General features: G+C 39.5%; 1 protein-coding gene across 4 annotated transcripts in view; it reads left to right on the forward strand.

Moving 5' to 3' along the window:
* The window catches only part of kif13ba (kinesin family member 13Ba), a 50449-nt gene that overhangs the window by 33169 nt on the left and 3354 nt on the right, over positions 1-13926 (forward strand). Inside the window, exons 17-39 of one of the 4 annotated variants that reach the window (XM_077239169.1) lie at positions 1341-1599; positions 1703-1865; positions 1953-2099; positions 2188-2337; positions 2569-2694; positions 3414-3587; positions 3855-4012; positions 4160-4292; positions 4632-4778; positions 4872-4901; positions 5424-5523; positions 6982-7108; positions 7417-7472; positions 7630-7754; positions 7844-8020; positions 8777-8869; positions 9116-9271; positions 10131-10208; positions 10320-10373; positions 10464-10578; positions 11111-11244; positions 12446-12511; positions 12779-13472. In XM_077239169.1, coding sequence (XP_077095284.1) covers positions 1341-1599; positions 1703-1865; positions 1953-2099; positions 2188-2337; positions 2569-2694; positions 3414-3587; positions 3855-4012; positions 4160-4292; positions 4632-4778; positions 4872-4901; positions 5424-5523; positions 6982-7108; positions 7417-7472; positions 7630-7754; positions 7844-8020; positions 8777-8869; positions 9116-9271; positions 10131-10208; positions 10320-10373; positions 10464-10578; positions 11111-11244; positions 12446-12511; positions 12779-13472 — 3462 coding nt within the window. The remainder of the gene's footprint in view (positions 1-1340; positions 1600-1702; positions 1866-1952; positions 2100-2187; positions 2338-2568; positions 2695-3413; positions 3588-3854; positions 4013-4159; positions 4293-4631; positions 4779-4871; positions 4902-5423; positions 5524-6981; positions 7109-7416; positions 7473-7629; positions 7755-7843; positions 8021-8776; positions 8870-9115; positions 9272-10130; positions 10209-10319; positions 10374-10463; positions 10579-11110; positions 11245-12445; positions 12512-12778; positions 13473-13926) is intronic. The other 3 variants (XM_077239171.1, XM_077239170.1, XM_077239172.1) reach the window with 3 other exon arrangements.

Here is a 13926-nt window from a genome sequence, read left to right on the forward strand (position 1 = left end):
TCCAAAATTCTGAACAGTAGTGTAGCTCTAATAAAAAGTAAAACATATTGTTGCTATTGAAAATATAGACACGTATTTTGCATTTAAAGGGTCATGAAACCCTAAACCAAATTTTCTGAGATTTTAACAGAGGTATGTGTGTTGAACACAATTGAAGACAATGTTAGCATCTGTTAGTTTTAATAGTAGGGTGAAAATGGTTACATTTTAGATTTTCCCCGCTATTTTCGTCTTCCGTGTTTAAAATCTTCATCGCAGGCTGTGACGTGGCGAGCACATTGTAGTGCGTTGATGACTCATCGGTCTCTCATAATTATTAATGAGACACTGTCTCTTAATTATTCATGACACCACGGGGATCTTTCCACAGACATGTCAAACTGGGATATCGCGTAGTAAAGGAGAGAGACAATCATGGGACGCAACATTTTCGTGGTGCAAAAGTCAAAGTGGGTTGAATATATTTCCCCGCGATGCTGCCAGGGCTAGACTCTGGCTCCGGGCGGTTGGTTGGCCATCAACCACGGACACTTCTAATACGTGTGCCGCAAACATTTTACCCGAGAGAGCTTCGAGAACTGGAGAATGGTGGACTTTGGCCTTATCAATGGCCAATGCAAGTTACGTCTTGCGAGTAATGCGGTACCAAGTCCTGATGACTTTTCTATCCCTTCAGGCTATGTGTGTGTCTAAAATGTAACCCTGGTCATTTTACTTGCCTTTTGTTAAATAAGCGGTCGTTATGAACATTTTAGATATTTCGATAATATATCAATTGTATGCTTAATGCGGGAGACTTGTGAATGTGTAGTGTTGACGTGCGGGCCGGGCGACACCGTGTGGTGCCTGTGTGTGTGTGTGTGTGTGTGTGTACGTGCTTGCGTGCAGGCAGGGCGAGCCTGCGAAATGATTCGGGGTCAGAGAGAGAAGCGATAGGATGTGTGTTTGGACGAAAGACTGAAAACTCTGAAATTATTGTTCATTATTGATCGTACATTGTACAGAGGTCAAAATTATTGTAAAATACGATCATTATCGTACATCTGGCAACACTGCTGGCTGATGACAGTTCCCCCTCTCCTCTCCCTTGCCGTGTCACACCCACTCTCTCCCTTCTTCTCACATCCATCACGCCCATTTAAGTTGCATTTTTCAAAAAGATTGTGAGCTAGACTTGAGCTGAAAGAGGGGGGTTTCATGACCCTTTAAAGGAGGCATTTTACTCATTTTACATATGAAAGGTTAGTCAAAACCAAGGTAATTTACATAAAGTCTTAAAGGTACAGTAGCGAAAACTTTCCAAAATGGTGTAAAACTTTACTGTTTTTGTCATCCAACAGACCCTATGCAGGCTGTTTTACAATCTCTGGAGCGTCAACACGAGGAGGAGAAGAAGACTGCTCTGGAGCGTCAGCGGCTGATGTACGAGCAGGAGCTGCAGCAGCTGCGCAGACAGCTGACTCCAGACAGGCAGAGCATGCAGATACCGCAGTCGCAGCCCTTGCAGCCGCACTACCGCAGCTTGGAGAGACTGAGCCAGGGAGGAATGTCATCATCACCCAACGCCCAGCACCGCCTGCGCCAGTGGAGTGAGGAGAGGTGAGCTTTATATTTTCAGTGGAAGCAAATGTGTTTTGCCCTCCCAAGGAGGAATTTGGTACAAGGTGAGTTTGATGTAACGCTCTTGTTGTGATGATGCTAGGGAGGTGGTGGTGACACGGAGCTTACGGAAACTGAGGGAGCAGATTGTACGGGCTAATCTGCTAGTGCAGGAGGCGAGCTTCATCGCTGAAGAGCTGGACAAAATAACCGAGTACAGAGTTACTCTACAGATCCCTGCTGCAAACCTCAATGCCAACAGGAAGGTCAGGAACCTTTTGCAGCAGCACACAGGAGAAACATAGCATGGATGGGGCAGTCAGTTGAATTTTTTTGTTTGTTTGTGTATGTAGCGAGATGCTGTCCTGAGTGAACCCGCCATTCAAGTGAGGAGGAAAGGCAAAGGGAAGCAAATCTGGGCCCTTGAGAAGATGGAGAACCGGCTGGTGGATATGAGAGACCTTTACCAAGAGTGGAAGGACTTTGACGAGGACAACCCTGTATGCTCTTTTTCATCACGGAAGTTTTACTGTCCCATAAAAATTAAAAGGTGACACTATAGATGCGGCCTTGCTTTCCATCTCATAGGTGATGCGCTCGTACTTCAAAAGAGCCGACCCTTTCTTCGATGAGCAGGTGAACCACAGTTTAATCGGGGTGGCCAACGTTTTCCTCTCCTGCCTGTTTTATGACGTAAAGCTACAATATGCAGTTCCCATCATCAATCAGAAAGGAGAGGTGAGGATGATGCGTTCAGTTCTGCCAGCAAATAGGATCAGTGGTTTGTCTCTGTGAATATTTCATGATAACTGACTCGTTTCATTTCAGAAGGAAAAGTGGGATGTAAATTAAATCAAGTGCAAATTGATCTGTGAAATTGAATCTAATCGAGTCATCAAATCAAGCATGAGACACGGTTCATCTCGAGGGGACCACTGAAGTGTTGTGTTCACTTGTTGCTTGTGTCAGGTTGCCGGGAGACTGCATGTGGAGGTAATGAGGATGGGTGGAGGGTTTGATGATGGCGTAGCTGGAGGTGATGACAGTGATGGAAGCCCAGATGGAGATGTACAGGAACGCAAGCTGGTCTGTATGGTGAGTACTAAAGTTCACCATAACAGAAGCAGGCTTTGTGTTTAAGGTTTGAAAAATTTAAGTCACTACATTTTTTGGTAAGTAAATAATAATAATAATAATACTTGTAATAACAAACATAATATAATATTCTAGTGTGTGTATATTATTATATTACATTAAAAAAAATTACACTACCATGCAAAAGTTTGGGGTATGATTTTTGGTTACACTTTAGTACTGAGTACTGAGTAATATTAATTGAGTACATGTACTTACTATAGGGTTAGGGTAGGATTAGAGTTTGGTTTAGGGTTAGTTGCATGTAATTATGCCTAATTTATAGTTATTACTATATTAAATACATGTAATGTGTAACAAGGACACATTCAAATAAAGTGTTACCCGATTTTTTAAAGAAGTCTCTTATGCTCACCAAGGCTGCATTTATTTGATAAATACAGTAAAAACAGTAATAATGTGAAATAAAATTGTTTTAAAATACCTTCTTTTTTATTTGAATACATTCTAAAATGTAATTTATTGCTGTGATGGCAAAGCTGAATTTTCAGCATTGTTACTCCAGTCTTGTGCTACTGAATATTTTTGTAAACACAATGAAATGTTTTGTCAGGATTCTTTGATGAATAGAAAGTTCAAAAGAACAACATTTATTTGATATAAAAATTTGCAAAAAAATCGTACTGACCACAGTTATTTTACTCCTGTCTCTCAAACAGATTAAGATCCTTCAGGCTACAGGTCTCCCACAGTACCTGTCCAATTTTGTCTTCTGTCAGTACTCTTTCTGGGACCAAGCAGAGCCTGTTATTGTTGCCCCGGAAGTAGATCCGTCTGCCTCCTTCTCCAGCAGCAAAGACCCCCACTGCATGGTGGTTTTTGACAGCTGTAAGGTACGAATCCAGACGTATCCCTTTACAAGCTTATAGTAAATTTGGCTCAACGTATTTTACCCTCCTAGAAATACTATCAACCAATCATAGCTCTAACGGTGATCCTGGAACATGCTGCTTGTTTAAATAATGTAGAGTTGTGAATTATTACTAATATTGATCTTCAGCTTTTAAAACTGTGGTGAATTGTGCATCTCTTTTATTTCAATAACAGGAGTTAAGAAACCATAACAGTCATTTACTTTTGGTATACTCTTTGTACTGTAGGAGCATGCTGTGACTGTAACAGAGGAATTTATCGAGTATCTAACAGAGGGTGCTGTAGCCATCGAGGTTTTCGGACACAGACAGGCTGATCCAGGCAAGAACCCTGCGCTGTGGGATCTCAGCATCATCCAGGCCAAAACACGCACATTACGTGACAGGTTTGAACATAAAATTGAGCTTCAGCCATGCAATTGTCCAATTATGCTCATACAAATGTAGAGAACATTGTGTGCATTAGGCGTCTAGTGTCTGATGATCTGAGTATTTCTGCTTTTTGGAATGGTTTGACTCTTATGTGTCCTCAGGTGGAGTGAGGTAACCCGCAAGTTGGAGATGTGGGTGCAGATTCTGGAGCTGAATGAGAACGGAGAGTACATTCCCGTAGAGGTGGTGTCAGCGCGAGATATTCGCACGGGTGGCATCTTCCAGCTCAAACAGGTCAGGACACCTCATGTTTCTGCGGGGTTAGCAATTACACTACTGAAAGCATGTTAGCCCACTGCTGCCATCTATAGTTAAATTATGATCAGATTACGATCAGAATAAAGCATAGCATGAACTACCGTAGGCTTAGGCGTTTTTTTAGTCACATGCTCGATACAGACGGTAACAAGGTGTTTTTGCATGCTCGCCTTGAGTAAACTCTATTTCTTTTTTATTCCTAGACATTTGTGCTCTGTATTTTGCTTGTGCTCTTTTATTCAATCTACATTTTTTAACATTTTGGTTCAGGTTTTTTTTCATGGGGTATTAACTGTTTTTGTTTGTCTTTCCCAGGGCCAGTCTCGGCGGGTTCAGGTGGAGGTACGTTCAGTGCAGGACTCCGGCACAATGCCTTTGATATCAGAGATCATTCTGGGAGTGTCCGTTGGCTGTGTGGAGATCAGGCAGGTGCGGATGACCAAAAACAATGAGCCACAAGAGGTAAATGTGCCTTTTCACTTGAGCTTTTAGCATTTAGCAGGATCATGTCTGGATATATAGAGTTTGTAATGTTTATATTGTTTTTCTTTGTAGCCTGAGGGTGATGAAATGGACAGTTATCAGGTATGTTTGGTTGTGATGCAATACATCTATGACATTGATTTTCAGTTGATAATAAATATCAGAAGTGATTGATTGTTATATATTATATTATATTATATTATATATATTTTTTAACTTTCTATTCATCAAAGAATCCTGAACAAAAGTATCATAATTTCCACAAAAATATTAAGCAGCACAACTGTTTTCAACATTGATGATAATTAGAAATATTTTCAGCATATTAAAATTATCTCACTGGAGCAAGGGCTGCTGAAAATTCAGCTTTGCTATCACACAAATAAATAAAATGTAAAAATATATTCCAATAGAAAATGAGTTTTTGTGGTGTTGTGGTGCTCCCGCTGAGGTGCAGTTTTGAATCCAGTCTGCATCATTTCCTGATCGCATTTCTTTCCCTCCCTCCCACTTGTTTCCTGTCTTTCTCCACTGTCCTTGCCATTAAAGGCATAATGGGTCTATTAGTTAGCAAAAAAAATGCCAAGCAAAAGCAACTTTTGTGGTTATGCATTTGTCCTGTAGGAGCGTGATTTAGAACGTCTGCGGCATCAGTGGCTCACCACTCTCACTAAGAGACAAGAATATCTGGACCAACATCTTCAGACCTTGGTCAGCAAAACAGGTAAAAACCAGACAGAGACATTTTACTGTTTTGTAGTCTCAGCTCAGTAACTCAGCTCAGCTCATTGACTACAAAAGTGCTTTCCTCTCTTTCATTTGTGGCTAATTAGTTTTGTTCTGTCCTTGTGTGCTTTTGTGTTTGTTGTTACTATTTGTTTTACATCATGCATGGGTCCAAAATCCCACTCCACATAGTTCCTTATTTTTGTTCCTTTGCTGATCAAAAAGTTGCATAATTCAGACTCAAAAGTGGGGTGGGGAAAAACTTTGAGATTTGACTGAATCAGAGCTACATTGATTGGTCAGCATTTTATTTCTGCATGTTCATTGATGTTTTTTTTTTAATAGCATAATTTAGCATAAAACTAAAGCTGTGAGAAATCTTGTGACCAGAAGGTTTCAAGTTTATAGAGGCAGAACCAATGATCTGTTATTTTTCTCTCTTGGTTTCTTGACAGCTCTGCTTATACTTATCATTATCGAACAAATGTTGCTCAACAAAACAAGTCATCTTCAACTTTTCTAAACTTAGTTTTATAAAAAAAATACATTATAGTGTACAATGTTTTTATAATATTAAATAATTATTTATAGAGAGATGGATGGAATGATGGATAGATATTTAATACGGCTGGCCATTGATACAAATTTCACAGTTCAATTTGATTTCATTCAACAAGCTTGTGAATCGATTTCAATTTGATTAAGTTCGATTCAATATTAATTAATTAGGGCTGTCAGGTACAGTACATGGAAAATTTCCTCAAGGACAAAAATATCTCTCAACTAATGCTGTTCATCACTGTAATATTAAAGGTTAAAATCATTGATTTGTAGACTACTTCATTTTAAATTACACAAGGAAGTTTTTTTTATAATAATAGCATCATAAGAATACATATTTGATGACAATCATTATGATCCTACTTATTTTTTTTAATTAATTAATTTTAATTAATTTAAAATAGCTGTCATAAAAATGACAAATTAATCAAACACTTTTAAAAGTAATATTCAATATTCTTCAGTATTCAAAGTAAAAATACAATGAATATGCAATATAATGCTTATATTTAGCATAAAACTCCCCTCTAGAGTTGATTTTTCTTCATTTTTTCAAATCAATGTGATAAACAAGTTAGGTTAAAAGTAATCTAAAAGTAATCAAAAAGTAGTCAGATTATATTACCTTAAATGTGTAAAGTAATGGAGTACGTTACTAATTACAATTTTTGTCATGCAATTTAGAATCAGTAACCGACTACAATTTGTAAGTAATCTACCCAGCACTGTATATACATTCTATATACATACACACAACAAATATATTCTTAATATAAAAATATTAATTATTTTTATGATAAATTTGTATATATATATATTGATGACAGGGCCTTCTCTGCAGAAATGGCATGAAATAGAAATGACAGGAAACATTGTTGATTCTCTCTGTGACCAGATAAGTCCGAAGATGACGTGGAGAGGGAGGCTCAGCTGCTTGAGTGGCGCCTGACGCTCACGGAGGAAAGAAATGCAGTGATGGTGCCCTCTGCTGGCAGCGGAATACCAGGAGCTCCTGCTGAGTGGTACGACACTGCTGCAACCATACTGAGCAATTTGCATTTAAACTTACGAGTTAAATTAAGTGTTATAGATAACTGGTATACATGACTGTCAAATGAGGTTTGAATGAAATTTAATGTAAAATCAGCTTAGTTTTATGCATTTTGCTTTTTAGGGAGGATGTTATAATCATTTAATGTGTTTTGACAGATTGATATTTTGATTTAAGGCTTTGTTTGTGAAATGAATGTCAGTATCAGTTAAACAGTTTTTACAAATGTTTAGTCATGAGTATTTGGGCCATGTGTTGATTTTATGTCTGTCTTGGCAGGGTACCAGTACCTGGGATGGAAACTCACATTCCAGTGCTCTTCCTCGACTTGAGCGGTATGTTTTTCTTGCCTGCTGAAGAACAGCAATGTTCTCTGTAGAAATGCATGTCCTCTGTGACCTTTCTTCCATTGCTCCCATTTGCAAGCACTATTTATCTTAACACTCATTTTCACACTTGTTCCTCCTTTGTTTCTGTTCTTCCTGCCTCCAGCTGATGACTTCAGCTCTCAGGAGAACCTAGACGTTCCCGAGGCAGGTGGCTGGGACGCTATGCTCAGCTCAGAAGATGAGGATGAATTTTTTGACCTTCAGATCGTCAAACACTATGATGGAGAGGTGAGAATGTGACTCACGCACCTTCGGGGGCTCTCGCAGGCTCCCTAGTTGTCCTTGAAGTAATGTATTAAAACCTATTTTACTTCCAGGTGAAAGCCGAAGCCTCTTGGGACTCCACGGTTCATGAATGTCCGCAGCTGAGTCGAGGGGCCGCCCCAGATCAGAGAGTATACTTGATCGTCCGCACCGTGGTACAGCTCAGCCACCCTGCAGAGATGCAGTTAGTCCTGCGCAAACGCATCTGTGTGAACCTCACTGGACGACAGGTGCGCCACAGTCTACTTTAAATGACCTACACCATCATCAGAGCTGTAGAAAATTATTCTCAAACTTTCTGCTGTTAAAGGGTTATTTAACCCAGGGATGAAATTTATCCCATAATTTACTCACCCTTGGAGTACACCCTTTAAACACAATTGGAGTTATTTCCTGCTCTTCCAAGTTTTATAAAGGGAGTGAATGGTACCTTTTTTTTGAAGCTCAAAAAAACGCATCCATCCATCATAAAAGTAATCCATATGACTCCAGTGGGTTAATAAAGGCCTTCTGAAGCGAAGCGATGCGTTTTTGTAAGAAAAATATCCATATTTATAACTTTATATACTAATCACTGACTAGTGACTGGCGAGTCTAGTTCCATCAGAAGAGTGACCTCTTATAAAGTTATAAATATGGATATTTTTTCTTATTGGATTGTGGATTACTTTTATGCTGGACGGATGTTCATTTTTGGGCTTAAGAAAAAGGTACCTTCACTTCGATTATAAAGCTTGGAAGAGTCAGGATATTTTTTTAATATGACACCGATTGTGTTTGGCTGAAAGAAAAGACACATACACCTAGGATAGCTTGAGGGTGAGTAAATTATGGGATATTTTCCATTTTTGGGTGAACTAACCCTTTAATTAAGCTTAACATAGAGCTGTGACATGTTTTTGGTGAGAAACTTAGAAACCCAATACTTTTTAAGAAACAGTTTTTCATATCTTTCCCTGAGTGTTTGTTTTCTTTTGTTTAAACAGGGTTTTGCCCAAAATTTCTTGAGGAGAATGTCCACCAGGAGCACTATTCCCGGCTGTGGTGTGACCTTTGAGGTTGTCTCCAACATCCCAGGGGTAGGGATACAGTACATAATCTGCTGTTTTGTGTATAATGCATTAGTAGCTGAATTATATGGGTTTTTCAATTACCAATGACAATATATAATACTTTCGCTTAGTTCAGAACAGTGTTGTTATTGCTAACTAAAACTATTGGCCATTACCCACAAGAAATGAACTTGTATCAGCAAAAGCTGCTCTGGTAAAGATGCACACCTGGTTTGTTTATAAGCACCTGTCTTTCTTGACTGTGTACGTCAGCAGGACAGTCAGAGCTCAGAGGACAGGGAGATGCTGGCCCGTGTGGCCACCAGTGCTGAGAACCCCAAATCCTTAGACAATGAAGCTGCCACAGAGAAGTACCTACGGAGCGTCCTGGCCGTGGAGAACATCCTCACACTGGACCGTCTGAGACAGGTCACCCAGTTACCTCCACTAATATTTCAGTCTGCATTTTATCATCTCTTTCTAATTTTATAATCATTTGAGCATGCTGTTTTTAATTTTAATTTTACATGACAAATGATTGTGGACAAACCACTCTTAGGCCGTGTGTCCACCATAGTTGATAGAGCCAGTTGATAGTTTTTTTCAGTTGAGAGGCTTTGCTTGCAGTGATAATGGAATTTCCGCGGAAGTATTTCTAGTATCTCATTTCACATATAGTTTGTTTCTGTATTGTTTCTATACAAAAATTTTGATACAATGTAAAGTATTTTCTATGGCTCTTGTTTTAAATTTTGTTCCGTTATTATGCTTGTTGTTGTCATCTGTTGCCGTTGTCCAAGCAGGATGTGGCGGTTGGTCGATGTGGTATTTGTCCGGCATTTCTCGACTTTGATTAGATGGCTGGGTAAAATGTTGAACATTCCTAAACTCTTGGTGACCGGTAAAAAACGCTGAGCGTTCAGCGTGAAATAGACACTTAACGCCATGTCATGCTGCTGCCGTTTTAAAAACGTGGCGCTCCCATTGAAAATAATTGGAAACATAAGCTAGCATCTGGAAAAAAACGCTTTGGGGGACACAAGGCCTTAGTTTGACATCATATCTAAAAAATTATTACTGATTTGTAAATCACTGTAGTTTAAGGAATAAAACCGAGGAGAGTAATGTGTTAGCAAATAACTCATTCTATATAACCTTATCATAGTGATAAATAGCAGTCCTAGGAATCAGTTCACTAAAATGAATGGTGACTTTCAAGTGCGGTGTAGTTTCTCTAGTTCAGCTCAGCATGTTGTTTTCATCATGTAAATCAGATCATGTGTTACAGGAGGTGGCAGTGAAGGAGCATTTGGCAGGTAAAGGCAAGGGCAGCAGACGCAGTCTCAGCTCTCCCAGCGTGCACCGGGTAAGCCTATCTGTAGCCTTAAATTCATCTTAACAGAGAAATGTTATGGACACTTGGCATCAACAGAGTCTGGCACATTCTGTATTCACACATCAACTATTCTTCCTCTAGTTATCTGGAAGCAGACAGGATCTGTCACTAAACTCAGTACTAGATGACAACAAGGTAAGATTCTAGGGTGAAAAAGGACATATGGTCCACTAGAGGAAACCGGTTGTTTTTTGTAACCTCTTATATCCAATTTGCTTATGTAAGAATCGATGGGAGAGTCAGCAGGATATCTTTGGTACATCCTCCCAGTTTAGCAAAACACTGCCACGACCATCCAGACCTCCTACACCTCCTACACAGAATCAGGACCCTGAGCAAGGTACAACATAATGATCACTCTTTAAGTGAGCTGTTCAGGACGTGAACAGTTTTTTTTCTGCAATAAAATAATCTTCCTTTACCATTTCCAGCACGACCCTTTCTTTATTAATTGTCTTATCTTTCAACTCTGTGTTCTCTGTAAGTGTGTCAGACTCATTTTCTGCCTGTGCTGCCGTTTCTAACCTGGTTTATGAAATAGTAATTTAACTTTTATCTAAATCAACTTCAAGTATGCTTTTTAGAGGGAAAATATCTGCTTCTAGATCAAGGACATAATATTGGCAGTTCGAGGTTTGAACCAGCAACTTTTTGGTTACCATTGAACATCTGTCTTTTTCAACTTCTTTTTTCCACTCTTTGTGATCTGTCACAAAATGTCCATGTGAGATTTTGTATCAGTGTGACATTATTTTCCAACTTCATGCACTCCTTTTATATATTTTCTACATCTGTATTTGTTTCACCATCGTTGTCGTCTCTCTCCACACACCTCTACCTTGCTTTTTGCCTCCTTCCCAACCTGCCCACAGGTTTTTCAGGGCTTGCTGCTTCTTATATCTCCACAGTCAAGGCCCTGGTCCCTCAGATGCCCAAGCTGCTCAAGTCCCTGTTCCCCGTGCGTGAAGACAAGAAAGATTTAAGACCCTCTCCACAGTCACAACAGGTCTGAACTAATTGTTTTACTTTTGACATTTCAGCCATTTTAATGAGTAAACCATGCCCAAACCTTGCTTTGTCTGCCCTGAGTCTCATGTTTCCGGTCAAGAAATAATCCAGGTCATATTTCACCCCTCTTAAAAAAAAAAAATGGATAAATAAAATGCATAAATAAAATTTCGTAAATAAATAATGGATTTTTAAGACAAAGTTATGTCCAATTATGTGTAGATATTGTGGTATTTTTTTGTAGTGCATATAATTTATGCTGATTTTACAGTATAGTTCTACAGAAATTAGAATCTGGGGGTAAAATGTACTTATGTGTCATAAATATGAAAATGCAAAAAAATATATAATCGTCCTAAAACTAGATTTTATTTCTTCAAGTATGTTCCCGTTACAAAACTCTCAAATTATTGAATTTATTCAAAAGACAAGCAGTACCTATGCTTATAAACATTTCTGCATAAATGAAAAAAATTAATGTGAAGTATCCGTCATAAAAATATCCGAATTAGCACTTGCAAAGCCTTTCAGAAATATGCTGCATTTAGATGAGTAAATCATATGTGGTAATCAAAGAGGGATGCGAATGCTCTTGACCGATTTAATTTGAGTCAATTTTAGATTCTAGTATACTGTCGTTCTGTCTTCATGCCGCCTCATTTCCATATAGACAGAAATTCCATACGCTACTACATTGCCAATATATCCGTGATATATTATCCATCTTGTATGAGGCAAATAAAGTCTTTAAATTAAGCCTTATTGCATGGTGGTGGATTTTTTTGTGAGAAAAACAGGCTTTTTTGGTTTTCCTTGATTAAAACTATGTCCTCATTTTGTCAAAGTAAATCATGTCAGAGAAACCTGATTATATGTTAGGCAAGAGTCCATAGATAAACTCCAGTATTTAATTTCCCCAAGATTAATTGTCAAGCCATACTCTTTCATCATATCTCCTAGAATGCTTTCAACGGAGGTGTAGAGGGGGAAAAAATATGACCGTAATATTTCATCGTGTACATCACTCCTCCCCTGCATGCAGACTTTTGATCTGTCAGTACTTTAGATCAAATGTAATCCAAATGCTTCCAACATAAAAAATGAACATGTGACGCTTAAATCAAGCTTTGTGCCGCCTCTTTGAAAACCATTACTGAAATCGTAAAAACAAATTTAAAACGTTCCATTCATCTCTTCAGCATATGCCACGAATAATGATGCAAACGGCCAACAACCCTGATGAAGGAAGAGTAAGAATAGAACCAGTAAGTAGATCTCCACTTTGATCTCATGCTCTATCTTTGGCAAAATTAAATAAATATAAATGATGAATTGGGTTACAGACTTGTATTCTGTGGAAATATAGCTTAGGAAGATATTTTAAGAGCCAAGTCTTTCTCTCCTGCATGTGATGTAAATTGCATGCTATTAAATCTGTGGTTTTCCTAGCATGTGCGTTCTGTGTGAAAGACAGATGATAGGTTGAGGTGTAGTTAAATATTCCTTGTGGTTTTGGACGTGCTTCCCAATAGGTTGCAGTAATGGGGAAGAGTCCTGCTTCAGACAGACACTCAGATGCTCCTGATGCCCCGTCCTCTCTGCATGATCCGCATGACCTGCCCCTGAGTCCCATCAGCGAGGCCTCCAGTGGCTATTTCTCTACTAGTGTCTCCACTGCCACCCTTTCCGATGTCTCCATTGCTTGCGGGGACCTTACCCCTACTCCCAATACCCAAGCTGGCCCCGTAGTATCCAGGCAAAGAGGAGATGACAGTGAAGACTGTCTACCCACCCCTGTTCATGCCTCTGCTCCTATAGAAGCTGGGCTAAGATCTGACAGGCATAGAAAAGAGGAAGATACCCACAGGAATGGCGTAACCACCTCCCAGCAGGAAGTACAGCTAAACACAAACCCTCCCCTGGTGACGAGTACCTCCATAGACAACCCTTTCTCCCTCCAGAAGGTCAAAACCAATGAACTCAGGTCTTTCAGTAACATTCTTGGAGATGGTGGTGGGAAAGCAACCACAATGCAATCGGAGCAAACTAACAGCCTGGAAAAGCTGGAGATTACTTTTGAGGATGTAGAACCCAAGGAACTTGCTTGGCTCAAGTTGGGAGGGAGAGTCACTGTTGGAACTAGTAAGTCCGGCACGGTCCGCTACATTGGTCCAACGCACTTTTCTGAGGGCATCTGGGTCGGCGTTGAGCTGGACACTCCCTCAGGTTAGTCAAATTCTCCATTATCTGACACATTTTCTGAGATTTTGACACCTTGGTGAGGCTGATTTACAGACTTGTTTCTCTTGTGGTCTGATGCTCAAAAGCCCCCCAAAAAGTAACATTTCGATCCGAAAACAGATTCATTTCTCCAGTTTCAAATGGCCTTTTAAGGCCTGCTGGGTGACATTATCAACTAGTCATTCTTAAAGTATTAAAGCTGCAGTCGGCAAGATTTTTTTGATCACATTCACTGAAACCGACACTATGCTCTGACAGAACAACATAAATCAGCCGGTTTTAGAAAAAAAATCCGCTTCTACGTCCACCTACAGCCTGTTATTTGTTTTTCAAAAATCCACCGCTCCCGGTTCTTCTGGTCCAATCAGCGCAGGGCTGTGTGAGATCTGACTGTCAATCACAGTTCGTGCACATGACACAGATCCCCCTCCCACACGTT

This window comes from Siphateles boraxobius, unplaced genomic scaffold, assembly GCF_051911475.1.
Source record: "Siphateles boraxobius isolate OS27281-9 unplaced genomic scaffold, OSU_SipBor_1 22, whole genome shotgun sequence".
NCBI classification, from domain to species: domain Eukaryota; kingdom Metazoa; phylum Chordata; class Actinopteri; order Cypriniformes; family Leuciscidae; genus Siphateles; species Siphateles boraxobius.